This window comes from Stegastes partitus, unplaced genomic scaffold, assembly GCF_000690725.1.
Source record: "Stegastes partitus isolate 25-593 unplaced genomic scaffold, Stegastes_partitus-1.0.2 Scaffold227, whole genome shotgun sequence".
Classification (NCBI taxonomy): Eukaryota; Metazoa; Chordata; class Actinopteri; family Pomacentridae; genus Stegastes; species Stegastes partitus.
Window position 1 is genome coordinate 495,806 of NW_007577958.1, and position 22,620 is coordinate 518,425.

The 22,620-nt window shown below is 40.0% G+C and overlaps 2 protein-coding genes across 2 annotated transcripts; one reads left to right on the plus strand and one right to left on the minus strand.

The window, feature by feature from the left end:
* Window positions 1-318: 318 nt before the first annotated feature.
* Window positions 319-16,008, minus strand: lmbr1l (limb development membrane protein 1-like). The gene is made up of 17 exons (XM_008281235.1): window positions 15,783-16,008; window positions 9,958-10,042; window positions 8,089-8,122; window positions 7,606-7,745; window positions 6,903-7,006; window positions 5,773-5,896; window positions 5,605-5,673; window positions 5,452-5,516; window positions 4,448-4,520; window positions 4,273-4,359; window positions 4,062-4,138; window positions 3,881-3,958; window positions 3,710-3,783; window positions 3,386-3,476; window positions 3,200-3,266; window positions 2,561-2,722; window positions 319-2,002 (listed from the first exon to the last, which is right to left on the minus strand). The coding sequence occupies exons 1-17, from the start codon at window positions 15,843-15,845 to the stop codon at window positions 1,917-1,919; spliced, it is 1,479 nt and encodes a 492-aa protein (XP_008279457.1). The 5' UTR covers window positions 15,846-16,008; the 3' UTR covers window positions 319-1,916.
* A 4,542-nt stretch (window positions 16,009-20,550) lies between these two features.
* Window positions 20,551-21,792, plus strand: dnajc22 (DnaJ (Hsp40) homolog, subfamily C, member 22). The gene is made up of 3 exons (XM_008281237.1): window positions 20,551-21,100; window positions 21,199-21,491; window positions 21,616-21,792. Exons 1-3 carry the CDS (start codon window positions 20,551-20,553, stop codon window positions 21,790-21,792), a joined length of 1,020 nt encoding a protein of 339 aa, XP_008279459.1.
* Window positions 21,793-22,620: the final 828 nt, after the last annotated feature.

Below are 22,620 nucleotides of genomic sequence, written 5' to 3' on the forward strand. Positions count from 1 at the left end.
AGCAAAAGGGTGGGGGGACGTAGAGGACAGATGCCCTTGCCAGTCACACACACCCACCCACCCACATCAGATTGCTCAGCGTTGCTACATTTCATAAAAATGTAACAGCATCAAAGAAACGGTTTACAGTAAGAGTCACCTTGATATGCACCCAAAAGGACACAAAGAAGTTAAAAACACAAGACATCTTTATTACTTTCTGCTCATAAAAACAGTGAAATGATGGTTAAAAAAAAAAAAAAATCATTTTTAACAAAATCTGAAACATCACAGCATTTCAGAAGTAAACAATGCCACCATTATTTTTTTTTTCTTTTGTCTCTGAGAACAACTATAAAGATTTTTTTTTGTCACAGATATATCACATTCAACACGTTTAACTGTTCAAAGGTTCTATGAGTACTGAATCAAAATGTGAAGTATGGATCCCACAATGCCCATAAATAATGATATAAATGCAAATAAATGTTTCAAACATCTAAAAGAACATTCCCAGAAATGAGTAAACCTCAGGGTGCTCCATATATAATACATATAATAACTAACCACAGAGAGAGAGAGAGAGAGAGAGAGAGAGAGAGAGAGAGACAGAAAGAAAGAGAGAGAGAGAGATACTGTCCCCTGCTGGTCAAACCAACAGTAAATAACCTGCTGATACAGCAGCAAAAGCAAATGGTGACACAGGATCACCATCACAAAACTGTGTGATAAGATAATTACATGTAGAAACGGATACTGGTTAAGACTGCAAGGCCTGACAGTCACTTTTTTTTAATGTCTAAATATTCTGAAATTGTTCAAAGTATTCACCCTCATGTCCAACACAAAAGAATGAGATGGAAAGAAAAAAAAAAAACTTGTCAGGAAAATTAATAGAAAAGATATGGAAAATTCAAAAATGACTTTTGGTAAAGTTAAAAAAGTGTGCTTTTACTTTTAAGATATTGCACTTTCCCCACACAAATTCTTAATGATTCACAGTTTGATTGGTGTAAGGCAGAAGCTCCTCCGAGTGAGTGTCACATGGCATTCAAAGGTCTTGCATAAAAAGTGTAAAGCTTTCTATTTTTTGATTCTGTAAATAAGTAGTCCTCACACTGAGCAAGCTTACTGTCGTCTAAAAAAGTAAACCACAGACAATTCTACTAGTAAACTGAGTTTGTAAAAGGGTTTCAACACTGAGACTGTTATTTCTAACTTATATTCCCTGTGTAACCTGCAAATCCACAGATAGCCACAATGGCTTCTCTGTGTCTCATTTGCTCCCAATAACAACTTCCCCTTTTTAACTAACATAACACTGGTGCAGACTGGACCTCCAAACACACGGAAGTAGAAGATTCCCAATCTTAAAATAGTGGTACAGCTAAGAGGAAAGCGTGGGGAAGCCACAAAGAAAGAGAGAGCACTCTATCGACCTGAAGGAGGAAGAGGAAGTTAAGTCACAGTTACAATGTGATATTTCAAAATAACTCTGCTGACTTTTACATGTGTCAACAGAGCAACAGTTACCCAAGAATCCTCTTTGTATAAGGCGTCAGGTTTGCAGGGAGATTGCTCTGTTATTGTTCACAATGGCAGAACTGCCAATATGGCTTAAATCCCTTTTCCCCTTGTTCCAGTCATACCCATGACTCAGCTAACCGCTTGTACCAGCACTCGCCTTTGCAGTCACATAGCGGCACAAACTTGGACCCTGATATATTGGTCATTAAACACAGCATCAAGCAGTGGTCCCACTGGACACAGTGCAGACGGACTCTCCTCAGATCTCTTCACACGGGGCGACCTGACCCATGTACCAACTGGCAAAGGGACTGAATTGGAAATGTCTTTAATCCGACAGGTGCACATTTAAGGTGGCTCAGTTTATAAAGGCCAGGAATGGCAGTGGTGAGGAGGGGAAAAAAAATAAATCACTGGATTTTAGACAGTCCACTGGCCAGGAGGAGTCTGAAGGGGACGGTGGAGCGTGACACAGTTAAAGGCAGTCTGTGCAGACCTGCAAAAAGAAGAAGAAGAAAAAGCAGAGCATAACATTACGCACAATCACAAGGTGGAGCTCTAAATTTGCAAAGCTAGGAAAAACTGTGATTTAGATGAAGTGAAAGTCTATTAATCACAGAACAAAAGTAAGTTGGGAGGTAATGGGAAAGTGCAGGAGAGCTGCCATGGTGCTGAGATGCTATCTGCACTGTGAGGAAGGGGATTGCGTGTATGTGTGTGTTTGGCGTGCCCATGCTCCAAGGGCTTGTTTGTGTTGGGTGGAGGTTTAGAGGGTGTGTGTGCTGCGAGGGGTCTAGGGCGGTGTGCCTGAAGGTCCCCAAGGGGACCTGACTCTCCTCTTGTCCCTTTACAATTTCCTGAAGGAATTGTATTCTTTCTATCTGAGGAAGAGAGACCAGCCCATAGGGAAATGGGGCCAAAGGTGGGGAAACTTATGACATAGCTATCCAAGTGCAAAGCATTTCAGCCCAGTACAGTCCCAAAGACAGAAAAAAATATATGCATACAAATTACTTGACCTTACTTCATAAATATAAAATGAAAGTAGACTGACCAAAGGCACGGATGAGCTCTCTCTGTACTGCCCAGGTGACTGTCTTTATCAGGGAGGCTGAGGTGAGACCAGCAAACAGCATGTTGTACAGAAAGACAATGTAGAAGTTCCCGAGCCAGTTATACCGACCAAAGTCTCCCAGTAGATCGAAGCGGGTGATACCTGACACAATGGAACAGAAGCACGAGAAATTGTTCCACTTGTGAATGAACTGCTCAGGCCTGGATTTGCCTACAGGTGCAGTATTTATGGCATACAAATGCCCTCTTGTGGGCATTATTAAAACTACAAGTAAGTTGTTGATTCAGCAACTAACATTTCATAGAAGCTCTGTCAAAATGTCACATACAAAGTAACTGTAAACATTATGTGCTATACACCAGTTGTCAAAGTATACTCTTTTTGTCTTTATTAAAATCTATGTCAAGGAGAGAGAACAAGACTGGTTTTCCAAAGATTTTATAATTGTTTTTAATGTTTACATTCACAGCATTTCTGGTAAGCATCCTGATTTTTATAGCATAGTCACAGCGAGCAAAATACATACTAAAAGCCTGCATAGAATTAGTGTGTAGTAAAGAATTGGGTCATGTCTGTAGCCTCTGATGAACACATTTACCAGTTATGCTAAATACTCACCAAGTGTGCGTGAAAAGACTGGCAGTGCAGAGCTCAGGATGAGCAGTGAAACACAGTTTGCAATCATCTGAAAAAAAACACACACACAAACAAAAAAACAAGTTTAGATTCTTAGATCTTGAGTAAACATAAGGTATCACCAGTTTTGGGTTATATTTTGATGAGAGATAGGGCAGATGCAGATACCTGTGTGAGGTTGGTGTCTCGTGCACGAGGCATGAGGCCAGTGAAGAGAGGAGAACTATAGAAACCCACCACTGACGCCACCATTAGGTAGCTGAAATTAATTTTATTAAGGACAACAGCAGAAAGAGGAGTAATAAGACTCTCACAGATGGTATCATAACATCCAGAAAGTACATCGGAATGTGCTTTAATGTATGAATGTGACTGAATGAGTCAACATCACACATACTGACGCAAATACTGCAAGTGGCTGAGTCAGAGCAAAACGGACGTAGCCAGTCTACACTGTGTGCAGTCATGTTAAGTTAATGGGGTAAAGGATACAGGATAAGGACGACTTGAACTGCAGCACCCAGTGAGCCGAACATAGAGAAGGAGGCCATCCCCAGGTGTGGATCCTACAATATGCAAAAATAACAATCATCAGTGTACACAGATGGTTAACTGTTGCACACTAAACATGAACTGTTTAGAATTTTTTGGCGGAATCTTCACCTCCATTCCTCTGGGCATCGCCGTCTCATCCAGCAGCAACTCCAACACGTTGAAACACACCATCAGTACACACATCACCTGAAGACACACAAACAGCAGTTGCAAAAACAATTACACTTATTTGTCAATTATTCAAAAGTAAAGCAGAATTTGTGCTTATATTAAATAATTGTGCACCTACCGTAAGCGCGAGGAGCATAAGCATTGCCAGTGGGTAGCCCAGGTTTCGCTGCCATGGGGACGCCTTCCTACGCATCTCTATGGGGAGAATAAGAAAAAAAGGAAGAAAAAAAAAAGAGAGAGAAAAGCAACAATAACAAATGAGTGTACAGCAACTAAATATCACACACTGTAGCCACTGTTGGAGAAAAGCCTGTTTTTGTCAGTCTTACCCAGAGCGACACGCTTGCTGCGGACAGCTTGGTAATCTTTTTTCATAGCCTCCATGTCCAGCTTGACCCAGCATGACGTACTGCCACCTTCCATCAGACAAACAAAACGTCAGTCATCTTTAAATTCAATCACTAGGAAATGCAAAGGAGAGTGATCACGGGCAACCTAACTTACAGTTGAGTTTCCTGGAGAGTGAGTCTTCCTCGAATACAGTGCAGCACAGTGTATCTTCTACATCTTCCAGCAGCTGAAGAGGATCGATAAGTCAGCCAATTAGGAAATCACAATTCACAGCCACAAGACAACTGACTGCTAATGCAGTGGCTACTTTATTTGAGGTGGCCATTTTTAGGAATGCCTGCAGCTCTGGGGATGGCAACGTCAGTCTCTCAATCTGTCAACTACTTAAGTGCAGATTAAAATATCACAACTGTTACATGAAAATTTGTACTCAGAGGATGAATCCTACAGATTTTGTTAATCCCCTGACTTTCCCTCCAACACCAACGTGACCTCTAAACTGTGGTTTTAAAAGAAATATGTCAATAACGTTCATAATAAGGTCACAAATTTAAGTTGTCTAACAGTTTGGCATGACTAAATATTTATGACATTCTTATCCTCAGTGCTAATTACTAAACGTCAGCAAGCTAACATGCTAAGCAATAGCTGTGTCTAACAGAAATACAACATACTAATTCTATGCAGTGTGTGCATTTAGTTGTTAGTAAAATACACATTTATAATATTTAAAAGAGAATTCAGAAAGTTGGTGGCAAATAAACCTCACAAAGAGACATCAAAACTCTTTTCCCAAGATCCATGGCTTAGGACACAAAGCACAATATATTTTGTTTTTCAAGCTGCGAGTCGCCAATCCATTTCCTCTGTGCACTGCAATGGGAGCATGCATCAACAGCGCCCTCCAAAACCAACCACATTTAGTATGCATACTGTTTGCTTTCAGTATGCTTCATTTGGTCAATATTCTGGTGTGGACATACTACAAGTTAAAAACTGGCTTAGGATCAGTATGTTGTGTGGATTGTAAAGATGGCCTATGTTAGCATTTAGCCCAAAACAAAGCTGTGGCTATATACAGCCTGACAGAGCTGCTAGCATGACTGTAGACATTCAGTCTTGTTTTTTTAATTCTAGACATCAAGTCTGTGACTCACCCGTGGTTTGACCAGCAGGCTGCCTGTTACACTGAACATTCGGGACAACCCAAAGGGAGTGCACACTGCAGAGGAACACACAGATGATGATTTGCAACAGTCACTCAAAACACTTTGAAGTTACTCCAGTAACTGTGATTTAGATATACTTACACAAAAGCAGCAGCACTCCAAACAGAGAGATGCCTGAGTACAGGTAAGGAAGGTAATACTCCCACAGGTCTGAAATTCAGAGGAAGAGAGCATAAGCAACTATATGAAAAACTGCAAAAAAAACCACCTGTCACTGAGGAATCTATGGATATAATGCAAGTGACTCACCATAGAGGCTCTTCCGGGCTATGTTGTCATGGAGGAGAGCTGATGCCACCCACACAATGCCCAGCACAAGCAGAGCCAGCAACAACAGCAACACAACAGCTTCATACACTCGTGCCATTACACCCTACACAACCAAAGCAGATGTTCTGTGACCAGAGGGTTCATATACAGATGCTGTCAACTTACAGTTAAGTCTTTTCAATAGGTTTTAAATCTAGAGCTATGGGGGTATTATTGTAGCAAAACTATTTGTAAATGTGTATGAATAGTTATGTGTCCGTGTCTCATTCTGTGTGTCTGTAGTGAGATTTGTCGATGTGTAAAAATGTTTGTCAATGTGTACAAAGATATTCATAGATGAAAAGTCCAAGTCTTTGGCTACAAGTGCTGGAAATCCAGACAAATCACCAGTTACAAGTCAAGCGGGCCTCACAATAGGCTGTCTTTTCACACATAACTTGTGCCACACTTCTGCCGTGAGAGATTCGTATCTGTAACTTAAGAGTTTCTTTGTCTTGAGCTCAGGTTCATTCATTCTGGCTGCGTACCACTTTGCTGCTCCTTACCTCAGTAATTATGCCACCTGCATGCTATGTCATCAAACTCAGCAAATTTAATCTGTTCACATATACCAGACAATGTCGTGTGCCCTCAAAGACTCCAGGGGATAGCGCCACCTGATGACTAGCAGACAACATAACTACTGAGGTACAGAACAGCAGAGTGACACGCAACCAGAATTAACGAGCAAGTGAGCCTGAGCTCAGGACACAGAAACCCTGAATCTCTCATGGCGGAAGGGTAGCGAAAGTCATGTGTAAAAAGAGCCAATTGTGAGGTCCGCTTGACTTGTAAGGGGTGATTTGTCTGTATTTCCAGCACTTGTAGCCAAATACTTGGACTTAAGACTTTTTATCTATTAATATCTTTGTACGCATTTCCAGATCTTTGTACGCATTGACAAATCTCTATACACATCGACAATTCTTTTTACACAATGACAAATCTCAATCTCAAAATCAGATTGGGATACAGACACACAACTCTCCATATACATTTACAAATAGTTTTTGCTACAATAATACCCACATATAGAGCTGTCATTTCTGAGCCAATGCCATAACTGCTACCTTTTTGGACCCAGCAAATCCCTCAGACTCCGTGAAGAAATAGGCAAAGGGCATGAGAAAGACCAGGGACAAATTGGAGAAAAGAAAAACTAGGTTCCACAAGCCTGCCAACAGAAAACAGACAGATTTTCCAAATGTTAGTATTTAAGTGCACATATTCATTTGTGTTAAGAGCTGCGACGAAAGATCTTGGCAGTACCAGTTCTGTCAACCGCTGTGAGGCATAACTCTGCCAAACAGCGAAGCATGACAAACACTGGCTAGAGTCACATGCAGGATGTGCTACAATTAAAAAGGAATTTAATATGTGAAAAGCTGAGGTTATGATCACACGCCTCTGACCACATATTTTGAGCTAACCTATTTACTCAACATCAAAACAAAACGTTGTTGTTCAACTAGAGTGGAGAGTGTGACTAAGGTAAACAGCAACAGCTGATAAACTGCTGAATCTTTTTTTTTAAATTCCAAACAAGGCACACAGAAAGGTCATAGCTAGTCAAGCCACAATCGTTATCTGTTTGGAAACCGGCCTGTATAGAATTGATTCGGAAGCCCTCGACACTGATCCTCATTTAATCTGTTCCCTTTTTAAACAGGAACATATTCTGTTTTTTGGAAAGTTTATACAGTTGCAATTATGAATATTAACTGTTTGGTGTTGTTAAATAATAAATAATTTAAAAAAAACAGTAATATGTACCGTGGATAAGAGATCCATTGAGCCACTGCATGTAGTAGCTGTGTGGGAAGGTGAGCAGCACCTCATTGGACAGAATTGAGATGGGGAGAAGGAGCACAGCACACACCGCAACAGACAGGGTGAATGTACACAACCACAACCTGGGAGAAGGAGAAAGACAATCTATGAGTCAAGTCACTTATCTGATCATGTTTTGGCTCAGCCTAACAACGCAGCCAAGATGGAAGGCTACAGTGGCCGTGAATAAGGTAATACAGTGCCAGCGTGTAGGGACAAAGGGCAGCGTGACAGTGAAGTCACCCTGTCCTAACGAACAGCCGTATTAACGCACAGAAGACAGGGCAATAAATCTACAGTCGAATGGTCTTGGGTCACTACACATGTCACATTGACTTAGAACGTGCTCAGCCATTCAGGGTGACACTCAAATCAAGTGAGAACAGATTGCCGTTGGCCAGTTAATGATTACAGATTTTCACTTACGCAATTTTGTTGACGGTGGCATCTTCAATATCATCTGAAACAGAGTAGAGAAACAAATAGGATTACGTGTTTTAAGAACATGACCACCTTTTAGTAGTTTTCACGTAATCTGCCTTTTATAACTAAAGAAGGCTTAAGCACAGATCATTCTGAGTGCAATCAGATAGAGTCTGTGTTGTCATAGGAAAGGTAAAAGCCATGTGTGTGTGTGTGTTACTGTATAAGTATGTAGAGCAAAGCTGTAATAGAAGGAGTTCATCAGGATGAAAAAAGCAAAAATTTTGCTGGCCTCAGAGAGGGGAGTGAGCATGTGACAAGCATGTTTGGAACATTCTGTTCAAGCAAAGCCAAGACGCTAGTAAAACTGAGTAACCCACAGGTAAAAAACTGCTAAGAGTGGAGTACTGGAAATGCCAAAGGGACCCAATCCATTAATGCTGCTATACATCTCAAACACACTGTAAAGCTAAAAAAAAAAAAAGGAAAACACAACTGTTTAACATTATGCAACGCCCAACAGACCTCTAAAATTGACTCCATGAGTAGCTGGACTTGGCTCAGTACATGATACTGTATCTTCTTCCTATGCAAATGTTGTCGCAGCCGTTTTATTATGAGGTTCAGCCTAAGGAACAAAAACCAGTTCTCTGCTTCTTAATCTCAAAAACAACTCTGTACAGTGGTATTTCACAATTGTCATTTGTCTGCAGGGCACAACTGTTCTGCTGTTGTTGATGCACAGGTTTACAGCAGTGGGCTAATACATAGCAGGTTTCCCCTTGTCCAATAAAAAAAAAAAAAAGAGAGAGACTTGGCCATCTACCAGGTTCCAGCCCAACCACAGCAAAGCAAAAAGTCTTGGTTATTTGGACAGCCCACATCTGCTTCCAATAATGGCAAGTTATTGGATTTATTATGTAACTTTTAGCGCAGCAACAATACAGAACTTTTAATATGTTTTAGCTTTAATATTGGAGAACATGCAAAACATCCAAGTACATGTGCTGTATTTGTGACACATATGTAACTGGTGGCTTATAAGGCAACAAAGTTATTAATTGTTGATACTCTTTTGACTAAAACAGACTTTTCTACAATGTTCATGTTGTCAAAATCCAGCACCCCAGTTTTATGATAAGTTTTATGTGCTTGCTAAAAGCTCTTCTCACTGTTGTTTGTCTAGGTGGAGGGGCCCTAAGCTACAACTCTGTTTACCCTAAAACATTCTTCACCACCCCTCCGCCTCCATGATCTATATGCATACTGCCTGAAGAGGTGGTTACATGTTACGAAACATGCCTTCTGGACCTCTGAGCTGATCCAGTCAAGGTCCAAAGCCTTGCTATCCTACTATTGTGCAAATTTAGGTTATATCTACATGTATGCAAACATGGGAGATATCTTCCCATACATGCAAAGATGCATACAACTTTTAGTGCAATACAAATTTACAGCAAATAACTATCTTCACAAAAGTATTTGTGAACTTGGCAATATTTATGTTATTGCTTGTCTGAGTGTTATTCTTTCTGAGGAATCTGCAAATAAGGAAAAAACATTGTTGTTACTGCCTGCATTCATCCCCACAAACTATATAAATAATAACAATTCAAAAAAAACAAACAAACATGACAATCACTTTGTTACTTAATAAAATGGGTCGTTTCTGAAGAGCACCTGTGTTTACTTGAAAAGTCCAACCTACATACTTTGTGGAGAAAAATTCCAAAACACCAATGTAATCCGTATGCCTGTCAACAGTGTCGGTTCCCCTCCAGGCAAATTTCTACAGACCTTCGAAGGAAGGCTTTCCCACAGAGCAGCATTATTGAAGAGCATTTATTCCTGTCCAAGAACGTTAAATCTCACCTGTGACAAACTCAGCAGTCTTCTTGAAGTGTGTGAGGATGAGGTAGGACACCATGTAAAGGCATGTAAACAGGAGTACACAGATCTGCAGAGGAGAGGGAGAGGGATTTTGTCATTTCTGCACAGCACAGTTTGAGGTCATGACTCAGAATAGTACTTTGGCTATTGAAGCTGCTAGCTGCATAAAAACAGGGTAGCCTTGTAAACAATTTGTCATGCACTGCTGATAGGCAACACTATTATTTAGTTTGGCTCGCATCTCTGATTTTGCATATTCTGACAGGTTCTTAAGGTTTGGGTGGATTTGCAGCACAGACACCAAAAACATCCGGAGGAGACAGAGAGAACACTGGGTGGGGGAGGAGAAGGGAAAGCATGAGACAGGCCAAAAACATTCAGCGTTTTGCTTTGGCCAAGAGTGGCAGATGGAGTCTGAAGATTACCCCTTTATTCCAACAAAGAGAGTGGGGTGACAGTGATAAACTAAAGGATTAAAGGGAGAAACAGAAAGACGAGTTAATAACAAGTGAGGGATATACATCATAATGCTTGTAAAGGTCACTGACTGACATCACATGAAATCTGGCAAAAAATTAGGCTAAATCTGTATTCACTCAGCAATCTGCTGTCTGGCAAAGCTCTCAAAATGTAAACTCCAAGACTCATAAAATCTTTTAAACAACAATTAAACAAAAGATATGGTCTCATTCAAGATAACAACCACATCTTTGTGACAATTCATATACTACATTAGCTTCACTCTGCTCTCTGCAGCAGAGTAGGCAATCTGCAAACACCTACAGCAGCTCTGTGCACAGACACACACTCAAATTAGTTTGGCTCAGCTCTACATCATCAACCTCGTTAGCAAACTGTTGGATGGGTGGGAGGAACATGTGTGCAATATGCAAATGACAATTAGTATGAGCAATGACAATCCCCATCTCCTTCAAAAGCAAAACAACTTTGGTGGTTTAATGCTATTTGGGGACAAATTGTCGGTGATGACTTTCATGTCAATTCATGCCGTGCGGCAAAATGTTGGATTGACTGACGAGTGAACTGCTGCTGCCAGAACGCAATCATCAATCAAAACGTTTCTGCAATAAGAGCTCAGAGGGAGCCCAGTATCGGGAACACGATCAAGACGTTTGTCCCCAAGGTAACATCAGCAACAAACAAAGAGAGAGTGCTTCTCTGGAGAGGTGCACAGGCTAAGACATGTAAAACCTGTTTCTGAAAAAGGATGCAAAACTAGGTTTTCCATGAAAATTTTGTTTCAGTAGTTTAGTCCAACACATGCACTGTGTATATTAAAACATCCGACAAGAGCAGAGGGCTACATTAAAATGGTTTATGGGGAGACAGTGTACTTTTAGTGTTTCCCTTAAACTAAATTACGAGCAAAGAGTAACGTCTATTACATCACTGGGATATGGCAGGATTTATACGCTTGTCTCATTTGTGTCCATCAGAGTTACAAGTACCAAAAGACACATTCAGCTGCTGATACAAGCAACCTAATATTTTTACTATAAGGAGCATGTAATACTCTTTGGCACCCTAACTTAGCGCTTTATATTTTTACAGTAAAATTCAAATGAAGACCTACCAAACAAGGCTGCATTTTCCTCCTATTGTCACATTCAGCTAGAAAACCTATTCCAAGTTCAACATAAAGGTTAATCTGTTGAGCATTTCAGTGGTAACATACAAGCTGCATCACACAAACAACAAAGGACTGTACACAACAACTAATCAGCTCAGTCTGCAAAATTGTTCAATAATGCAGTCTAATTTGGCCAGGAGCTTGCAATGGTTAATCCAACAATAAGGAAAGCAGGAAACAAAGGCCACTGGCTGAGAACAAGGTGGAGGGGCAGAATAACACCCCTTTAGTCCACGTTTGTGGGAACACGTGTTGATTGGCAGTGTTAAGAGCTGGCAGCACATAGCAGGCCACCGAGGGGAGAGTTTAAAGGATTTCACGATCCAGAAGGACATCTTTGTGTGGAACACAAAGTCTCAGGATTTTAAAATTCACAGAGTAACTTAAACATCTTTGTGGTGATGCAAACTAAAACCAGAGAGGCTCAAATGTTTGTGTATCTTGATTAACGTTCTATTTCTAAAGTGTACTGTGGTATTGCAGAGGCACCAAGCCTCTTGACCAGCTTAACGCATTTTAGGCAAAGCATGATGGCCTACGTTTACAAGTGGATACATTAAGCAAGACCTATTCAAGATCTATTCAGCAGTCAATAAATACCTCAAATACTGCAGGGCACAGCCATCCAGAAGGTGTCCAGCCACAGTATTTTGTACTCTACGATTTACTAGAATTTATATAAGTAATAACACAAATTCCAGGTAATTATTTTTTCTCTTCCAAACAAGTCATTATACAGCCCCCTCGTTGCAAACAAACCAAAACAAAGTGGGAGGCAGAGAAAATCATTTCTTTATGCCTTCTTTCAACAGCCCTACAGAAAGTCTTCCACAGGGAGCTAGTAAATTCTTCAATCAGACTCAGCCATGTCTTTTCTAAATAAAACGCTACTCATGCAACTCTTCTAAGGATGGCGAGGTATCTTAACATGTGCTGATGCTGGGTGTCCCATTTCTCTACTGCAAGATCTCATCGGCAACTTTCATTCTTCCAGACAGTGATCCTTCTTGATCCCTCCAGGCTCAGGGTGCGGGGTGGTGGGTGTGTACTCCTGGCTCTACCATTTACACCATCTCACACAGACAGTTTTAGTAATCTGTATTACATTTGCCAGATGCTGCTATCTAAGATGATTTATAACGTTACATCAGCTCGAGGGAAAATAGACGTTTGTCCTCAGTCAAATGTTCCCAGTGATTAGCTGGTTATTCTGCTGGTCTTTGCATGTATGCACTGTGTCAAGGGCGCTCAATTTCTGACTCAGATTCTAAGAATTTCTTAAATACACACACTAGTGAAGTTGCATGATAATGTAATGTTAAAAAAAAAAAAAAGGAGGAAATTTTAACCAGATGACTTCAATAACTATTTGGAAAGTATTCATCACTCTAGAATGATTTGAGGTCATTTTGTAGACGAGTGTGTCTGCATCAAAAACAAAAAGGATATTTGAAAAAAAAAAAAGCAACTGTTTGGACCCTTTCTCATATTGTGTAGTACTAGCACAGGTATCCAACATAGTTTTTTGCTCCGGGTGACACTTAGATCTGGTGTTGAACTTGTCATTCAGAGCTTTGTGGTGCCAATTTAGACGATCAAACAAAGTGGTTGCGTTGCCTCATGTACAAGACACTGCCAACAGGGAACCAGTTTTTGGTGGTTTAAAAAAAAATGTTCATAAACCTGCCATTGTTCTTCATATGGCAATCAAATCTTCCTTTTCAGTGTCATTTTGCTCTGCACACGTGGAGGCTGCACGTCAACAAGCTCCGTCTCTTGTAAATAAAGGTTTTAAAAAACCTCAAAATCGCAGTGTATCCAAGAGCCCTTAAGTCAAGGTAAATTATGTTCTATCAGGCGGACTTGTCTTGCAGATTAGTCATGGATATTGAGAACTGTGCAAGTTTCCTCTTGCATCAAGCAGCAAAAAAAGTTGGAGCACAATGTGTTTGACTAGATTACCTGACTTTACATTAGAGTTCCTGTTAGAGTTCCTGCAATGGTACTTTTGTGCAAACACGCATCACAGTGTTGATGGTAAGACAATGCATTGTGCAGCCTCTCACTCTAGTTGTCCAAACGATTTCCACATATCCTAAATGACTTAACACATAACAAGCAATCTCCCATATCCAAAAACAAGTATCAATGGTGACAGTGTTTGCTGCTCATAGGTTTTGATAATTCATTACTAATACCTTCTTGCAACAATTAATGGATTAAACATTGCGTCGAGGAGCAGAAAACGAAACAGCACCCACTTTGATAGTGTTTGCAATCAATTTCTAGATTCTCAAAGTAAGGATTGGATGGTTTTTTTCGTCACAACCTTGGATTTTGGTCAGAGTTTTTGGAGTGAATTAAGACCACACCTTGGCCTGTGTGAAAAGAAGCTTGGTTGCATGAGCTGCAAAAATGGAACAGTTTTTTAACATATTGAATATACAGATTCATTTTTGGGAATCCAGAAACCATTCTTTGACTTCTTTAAAATGCTTTATCCTAACTTTGGTACTTGCTTCTGTTTCCCCACATTCTGCTCGAGCACAGCGGCACTTCTGCCACATATTCATCACTTTAAAATAAGCTGATCACTGATAGGCTTGACCTAAAGCCATTAATAACCAGAGGTGCTGGGGCAGCAGAGCAGTCTGAGACGGAGGACTGCGAAGAGGTGGTAAGCTGGAGACTTGAGGCGCGCCAGTGGCTAATAGCATTAGGTCTTTGGGTGAAAGGGACACTTGGAAAGCAAGGGCATTACAATGAACACAGGGGCATCCTTTGTTTCTCGTGTAAAACTAACTATATGAGCAGATACATAACTGAAACAACAAACCTGCTATTCAAAAACACTATTTCACATGGCATCACCCACAGTGGAAGGAAGAAAAGGTCACTAATTAATTTAATGTGCAAATAATAAGCATACCACCAACAGAAATGGAAAAAGTCAAGTCAGTGATCTAAAAGCCACCTTCTGGAACTCTCTCCCAAAACACATCCGAGACACCACAGACACGGTCATTTTCAAATCCAAACTAACTTTTTATACATAAACTTTTATACTGAACTTTTTGTATTTTATTTTATCTTATGTGTTGTTTTTACCCGCTTGCCTGTATTTTTGCTTAGTCTACTTTTGTATTTTGTCCTGTAAAGCATCTTTGAGTTTATTGTTATTATTAAAACACTCCCTAAGATTATTTTGCGTTACTACTGGAAGCAATGGAGCTTTGTCACAGTAGAAATATTGAGGCAGCAAGTCCAGAACTGTCTATGTAATCAAACTAATTATGTCTAATACATAACCTGCACCTTGGAACTGGGACACCTAAAAGTAATGCGGTCATTAAAATTGCTATTCCAGTGGTTTTGCTGCTATAACATGTAAATGTCTTTGCTGTAGAAGATCTCTTGGATTCACTACTTCAATAATCTGTTCTATACATTCTTCTCTGCTGCTGCAATGACTCAGTCTCCCACAGAGATCACTAAATTTTATGTTATATAATTCATCCATAAACATGGACCCCTTCACTGGCTCATAGCTGCAACAGTTTCAGCTCATCTTCCTCTGCAGTACCTAGTACAGATTGGACTTAAAAGCACTTTCTTATCTGTGTAGAGTTGAGCAAACCAGAATGATAAGTCAATCACTGAGGCTGACAGAAAAGTCCTGCTAGACATTGTCCTTCATGGGACTCTGCATCAGCAAAATCTGCTGCCTCAGGAAAGGACATCTGATTGTGCTGTTTAGGGTTAAAGGTCAGGATTCATGTGCCTTGCTGTAACTAAACCGATAATTGTGACTGGTCTGAAGTTCAGCTGTAACTGTTGGTTTTACACTGGGCAGAGTGAGGTGAGGTGAAGCAAGGGGTGGAGAAAATATACTACCAGCACAGAAAATACTGTAAAACACCCCTGCCTGGTTACCAGCTCCATCCGCACAGAAGTTTAGCTAACCGTGAAACCAAGAAACTTTTGAACAAAAAAAGTAAAGAAACGGGAAGCTCTGACAAGTCGGAAACGAGAGCTGTGTCGTTGCTAAGTCGTGCTTAAACAACCTCAATGAAACGACGGGAGTGTGCTGCACTGATTAGGGATTGTGTTGTTCGTTGCGACCCTCATATACATATTAACCGACGGCTGTACTTACTATCGTCTCCCGGACGCGGTTGTGGAAAAGTTGCTCTCTAACCGACACGTCGTCCGTTTCCATCCTCCGAAACCATACCAGTATCCTCTGGCTTTAAAACCGCTGGGGGTGGAAAAATGTGTTAAAAAGTTAAAAGAGTGGGCATCTTCTCGGCACTGCCGCGGCTCTGTGGCTCTGCTTGCTAAGCTAGCTGCTGTGGTTTAAACGGCTAACCTGCTGCTGCTGCTGCTGCACTGATGAGGAGCAGGCAGGGAGGGGATTAGGGGCGGGGCTTCGCTGAAGGGGCGGGGCCTGGACGCTCTGCAGGTAGTCGTCAATCATCATCATTATTATTAATAGGTCATCAATCAAATTAATTAAAATGGAAAAGGAGTGGAATTAAATAAGTGTTTATGTACTTCTTCTCACTCTTTTTCGAATATGTAGACCTATACTAGAATTGTGGAATAATTCTTTTGCTATTTGATTTTTGTTTTGTATGTACAGTCATGCTCAAATGTATTCATACCCTCCCATTAAAGAAGGGAAACTGAAATAAGTTGAAATTGACAAAAGTAAAAACAAATAAAAAATTAATGAAAATCATGACATTGCTTTTGAATTGTGGCTCAACAAAAATATTAAACAAACAAACAAACAAACAAACAAACAAACAAACAAACAAAAACAAGCATGATGGGACCCGTAAACTAATATTTTGTTGGACAACCCTTTGAGTGTTTTCTGTAACTCTCAATCACACTTCTGCACCTGTTGACAGGTATTTTTGGCCCACTGCTCATCAGCAAAGTACTCTAATTTGTCCAAGACATTTTTTTAAATGATTCTTTTCACCCACAATTCAAAAGCAATGTCATATTTCACCAAATTATAATTTAGCACATTTTTATTTATTATTCTTTTTTTTCAGTTTCTAGTTAATTGAGTGACAATTATGAATTTTGCCTTTTCTTTAATGGAACGGTATGAATACATTTGAAGATGACTGTATGTGTATGGATATGTATGTATATGAGTGTGTGTGTATATATATGCAATATACTTTTCTTTTACATATAATATTTTATTTAGAATTTCTTAGATTTAGATTTCTATATTTATTGCCTGTCTTGTTATTGTTGTGTACCACAGTTTCATTCACCATGTCAAATTTCTTGTGTGTGTGAGCTCACTTGGTAATAAAAGTTTTCTGTATTCTATAGATGTTTACTTCGTACTTGTCTTTACATATTTGAAATAAATATCTCAATCAGTCTATAAATCAATCACAATGTTCATTTAGCCTACTTTTGCATGTGCACTCGTACTTCCCAGTCACATGCTCCACACTTATCCACAGCTATGCAAAGAGGCATTGTTGTTATTTACACACCCTCATTCATATGTAATTAGCGTTTGCAAGACAATAAAAAAAGCACGTCAGCACAGTGTAATAAAATGCAACGGCACATTTTTCAGGTCTATTCAGTTTTGTTTACACGGTGCCAATTCACAACACAAGTCATGTCAGGACCTTGCACATGTGAGGGAACTTCAAAAAGTTCTTGGCCTCACATCACAGGAAAAAAAAATTGCTGCATGCATTATTTTTCAGCATAATCTCATTTAACTTTACTGCACTTAGTCCACTGAGGTTCAAGCTTCCAAATCCCTTTGCAGAAATAGGTCACATCTTGAGCCTCCACATACTCCTCCACAGCATGAATGACTGAGTCTGGGAAAAAACAACAGTTCAAAGCCACATTTGGCTGCTTCTGCCACCTGTGCAGTGTGGACGGGTGCAACAGCACTCCAGCTCAAAGCTTTCCTCTCCTTTTTTCTTTGTTTGCTTTAAACATTTCAGCTTATGCGGACAGTCATATATGGCTTTATAGTACAAAGTTATGCCTCAAAAACTTGAAGATGCACTCCTCATTTCCAGGTGAGACCAAGTACTTTTTGAAATACCCTCATAGTAAGGGTAAGACCTCACAATATTACACTGAACAACAATATAAACGCAGCATGCAAATGGGGGATAAAGTCAAAAATCTAATTCTCTATTGTTATGGCTAGAAAAGGATTTAATTTAGTCAAGTGTACACAAGAAGTTCTTGAGCTGGTTGTACATTCCCTTGAGTTAATCCACACCCTAGTCATGTGTGGCTTTAAACACAATGATCAGATAGCGTAACCAGTGGACAGACACTCCTTTGATCAGCGACTATAAAAGGCCAGTATAAAATGCAGCTTCATTCAAATAACACAGTGCCGCAGATGATAAGACAAAGGTTGGATGCTGGCGTGTCAGTTTAGGACTGTCGCCAGGCACTTGAATCTCCACAACCCCAATATTTGTTGTCTAAGAAATACATTAAGACACCATGGTATGACAATCTGTCACATGATGCTCTGGATGGATGTGGCCAATAATGTGATTTTGTTCCCCAGAATGTCTGCCAACTTCAACATAAGTGGGACAACACTCCACCATCCAGCATCTACAACCTCATTAACTCTGTTCATCATAGATACGTGCTTCATTACTGACTTGTGATTGTGATAGTGTGCAGTTTACAGTTTCATTAGGTTCATTGTGTTGCAGAGATGACGTGTGTTGTAACATCAAATAGTTGCTCCCCTATGTCAAAACAAGAAGCAAGAAGAATTCTGAAGGCAAAACCATAGTCGTCTACCTCAGCTGGTTGAAGTGAAGGCAAAGGAAACCAAGGACAGAATAGCAGAGAGAAACAGACAAACAATACACAACAAAACAATGAGCACTTAGGTGGTTGGAGGTTCATCAGAAGTGTGTAACTCTGGAGCCAGAACATGCACAGAAGGCAAACTTTGGGGACGAGACGACAAAAAAGTTAACAGCATGCAATGGCAGCAAGTGAATGCATGGAGAGTAAAAGACAGGAAGAGTAGAAGAGAGGCACTCAGTGCATCGTGGGAACTCCCCCAGCGGCCTAGGCCTGCAGCAACATTACTAATAGATGGTTCCGGGTCACCTGAGACTGCCCTAAATACCAGCTGCAACACAAACTGCCTCTCAAATTAGTAGACACAACTTTTCTCTACAACAGCTTCCATAGGAGCTGAACATTACAACCGTCACAAAGAAGATTTATTGCAGAACTGTTGCATTCATTTTAAATATGTGTATCTAACAAACTGGCAACTGAAAATGTGCAATGTGTTTTTCTTGAATAATATAGATGAAACACACCTATTAAGATATGTTGAAATGCCTAAAAGCTGTCAAGCTCTCCTGCTATGGCTGCTTTAATCAGTCAAGAGGGGATTGTAACTAATTACAGTACTCTGCACACTTTATCTCTATTTTGTGCCACATTATTCTATAGTAGTTTACAATTAAAAAAGGATTACTATACGTTTTACTCAACTAAATAGTTTCAGGATGCAGCTGACAGTTTCTGCATACTTGCAAATGATAGCTTCCCTTTTGAAATGTAGAGTTTACATCGGAAACATTGTATTAATTTGTATACTTAGCACACTTACAATTAGCTTCACAACCAGATTAAATGCTGCTTACACATCAATGTATTATTAATCCAACACCATATTGACAGGGGCCATTCACACTGTTTACAAAATACTACTTGTTACTTTATGTTTGTTTTCCTCATTACAATGTAAGTAAAAATTTGATCGTAAGACTTTAATGTAGAGAACATATATATAACCTATCTCTTCCATCACTAGTGTACTTTTTTTATTTCCATTTTTTGGTGCATTTTAAAGCTCTGGTTCTCAAATATCACTGTACTTGCAAGTCTTCCTTCCTTCAGACGGTTTCCAGAACTCTTTGAAGCATTTAACTTTGGTGTACTGTTTCTCACAAACGTCCCCTTTAAACTATTTCCTCATCTTATCAGTTTAAACAATCAAGGGCTCAAGCCGATGTACATCATGTATTGAGGCCGACGTGTAATTCCATTGTCATGATCCAAAGTCCAACTGTTGCAACAGCATGCACCAACTTCAACTACGGAAAGAATTGGAAAGGATTTCTGTGGATAAGGATTTGAAGCTATGGGTACAGTAAGTAAGTTTTAAGCTTTATTGCACAAAAACAAATATCGAATGGGTAAAAATAGCAAATAGCCTCTGTCTATAGAGAAAGGTCGCTAGGCTTCCTACTGTCGTTATGTCTAACTGGTTGTATTGGCCATATGTGATATGATTCCTGTCAAAAGGCTCGATGTTTTGGATCCCCGCCTAATGAATAAAATTAAATGACAATGTACGTGATGAGCTAAGATAAATCCCTCTTATATAATATATTATTTAACCGGGGAAGTGGATCACAGAGATTAAAAATCCTTTTGAGTGTCCTGGCCAACCAGCAGATGACAGAGGAAACACAGAGTATAGCAAAGTCTGATAATGACATTTAATGAATTAAGTAGAATATTTTAAAAGTAATGTAAGGACACAAGTTTCAAAGATAAATGTGATCAAAAGCATGACTTGTTTCAATTGAATTGTTAAAATTGCAAATATGTCTGTTGCCTTTTTGTAAATGTAAGCATAAATGAAATAATAAATCATATAACACTGACTATAAACAATATATTCTAAAATTTAAAATAAATTAAATGATCTAGGAACACTGGCTGCTAGAAATAATAATTATCTGCTGAAGCTCACATAATTAGGACTTGAAGGTAAAGCTACATTTTGTGTTACTCTATTGCAGGAGCTTCTCAAGAATGACTGAGACTCACCTGTACAGGGACTGATCCACTGAGGCCTCAGGATGGTAAAGAGTGTAATCGTAGCCTATGTGCTGTGGGCAGTAGGGGGGCCTTTGGGGCTTCACCATCTGTATTTAGGAAGAGACAGCCATGCTCTGTTGTGGATGCTAACTCTGGGAGGATTTGGAATTGGCTGGGTCAGAGAGGTCACGCGGATTCCTGCATATGTGGGTGAGGCCAATCAAGATGCAGACAAAGACAGAAAAAGGCATCCTGCCTCGATTCCTCCCCCTGCGGGTCCTGTCAGATTTGTTGGACAGGTGTGTGTTGGGATCTACTTTGGCACCGTGGCTCTGATAGGACTGAACTCCCTCAGTTTCTTCTACTTGATCGTTCTGCCTTTATGTGTGGGTGCAGGGGTGCATTTGGTGTCCACTGTTGGCCAGCAGACCTCTGATCTCCAAAAAACTTTGACTGCTTGTCTCATTACTTCCCCAATATTCTACGGCAGCAACTTATCACCTCTTCCTATAAGCTTGGCTGCGAGCTTCACTGCTGCACAAAACCGCAAGTTCAAACCTCCACAGACATCCGGGAAGGCACAGAAATTAGGTGAGCTGATTTGAGAAAAACATTTTCTTTTGACACAATGATAACATCGCTTCACTTTGAATTTCAAGGCCTTACTAAAATTACTACCTTTTATTTAGGTCCACGTCTTTACAGGCTTGGCCTTGCTTGGCTGGCGTTCTCTGCTCCATTGGGCTACTGTATTTTCCACAACACCACAGCCACACTGTACTACCTGTCTGACTGTATAGCAGCACTGCTGGATATTTTCTGGTTTCTGCCTTGGCTCAGAAGTGTGCTGGAGTACATTCTTTTGATGCCGTATCGGATCTTGTGTGTCCTAACTGGGGGAGGGTACTATGAAGAGGCTTGGAAGAAGGTGCTGGAAGTACTGCTCAAGGAGTACACTGAGAGAGAAAAAGAGGCACTGCAGGTATGTCGTCTCGTAAATCTGTAAGTTTAGACAAAAAAATAGTCATAGTTCAAGATGTATTCAGTAAGTCAGCCTATATTTTCTGATTGATGATTTAAAACCCGTGTGTTCGGATACGTTGCAGGTTTTGTCACTGAAATCAGAGGCCTCTCTTGAAGAGATAACTCGAAGCTACAGGGAGCTGGCCAAAACATGGCATCCAGACCAGAACCCCAGCAAGGATGCTGAGGCAATGTTTGTGAAGATTCACGAGGCTTATGAGATCCTTCAAAGGTGGCACCGACCCAATCGATTCAAATAGCTGCTCTATATTCCTTACCGATTGGCCTGCATTATTGTGCAGGAATTGTTTCCTATTGTTTCTGCAATATCAAACAAGAGCGCTCTCTGAGACTTGTACTGTGTTGGCATCATCGCCTGTAATTAACATACCTTCACTTGACAAACAGCATTTCACAGATGTCTGTCTGGTCATTGGGCAGGTTGTGTGAAACAGCAGTTTGCTGCCACCTCGTGGTGCCACAGATGAAGTATCACAGTAAAACGTGTCATTTCAGGTCTTTGCTTGAATGACAGGGGCATTGCTAATGTTTAACTAGTAGAGAAATTATTTTATTTGTCTGAGGAAATCTAAAGAAGTGGTTGTGAGGTATTTTGAAGCAGGATTTTGACCCAAAAAAATGTGTTTTTTAAAATATAAATATACACACATACCAACTTGTCTTTACTCTTTATATGCGAGTGTTATGAAGGGTTATTCATTCATTTCAATAAAAAATATGAAATGCGTTTTTTCTGTAAGATGTGAAAGTGTAAAGAGAAGGACATTTGAGGAAAGATGCCCACGTTGATATTGGGTAAGAAGCTTTCCATGGACATCAATGACTTTCAATACTTTAGCCTGCATTTCTGATAAATTATGTACACCATCATCTAATACAATAACACAGCAGCTAACATGTATTATCAATCATCATCTGTCTAAAAAGACTAACTAGCTGACTCTATGTCCTGCTAATAATGTTATGATATATTAGCTTGCTGTAGCATTGGCTAGCTAGCTTGAATTATTTGCTAATGTTTGCTAAACATCCTGCCTGGTGATTTGACTTTTTTTTTTTTTTTTTTA

Bases quoted from the DNA above. Each gene is read 5' to 3' on its own strand.
- lmbr1l (XM_008281235.1), bottom strand. From the start codon at position 15,845: ATGGAAACGGACGACGTGTCGGTTAGAGAGCAACTTTTCCACAACCGC. The intron at 7,746-8,088 runs GTAAGTGAAAAT...TCCTTCTCCCAG, and splicing joins GCCACCGTCAACAAAATTGC to GTTGTGGTTGTGTACATTCA. The intron at 5,517-5,604 runs GTAAGTATATCT...GTTCCTCTGCAG, and splicing joins TGGAGTGCTGCTGCTTTTGT to TGTGCACTCCCTTTGGGTTG.
- dnajc22 (XM_008281237.1), top strand. From the start codon at position 20,551: ATGGTAAAGAGTGTAATCGTAGCCTATGTGCTGTGGGCAGTAGGGGGG. The intron at 21,101-21,198 runs GTGAGCTGATTT...CCTTTTATTTAG, and splicing joins CGGGAAGGCACAGAAATTAG to GTCCACGTCTTTACAGGCTT. The intron at 21,492-21,615 runs GTATGTCGTCTC...GATACGTTGCAG, and splicing joins GAGAAAAAGAGGCACTGCAG to GTTTTGTCACTGAAATCAGA.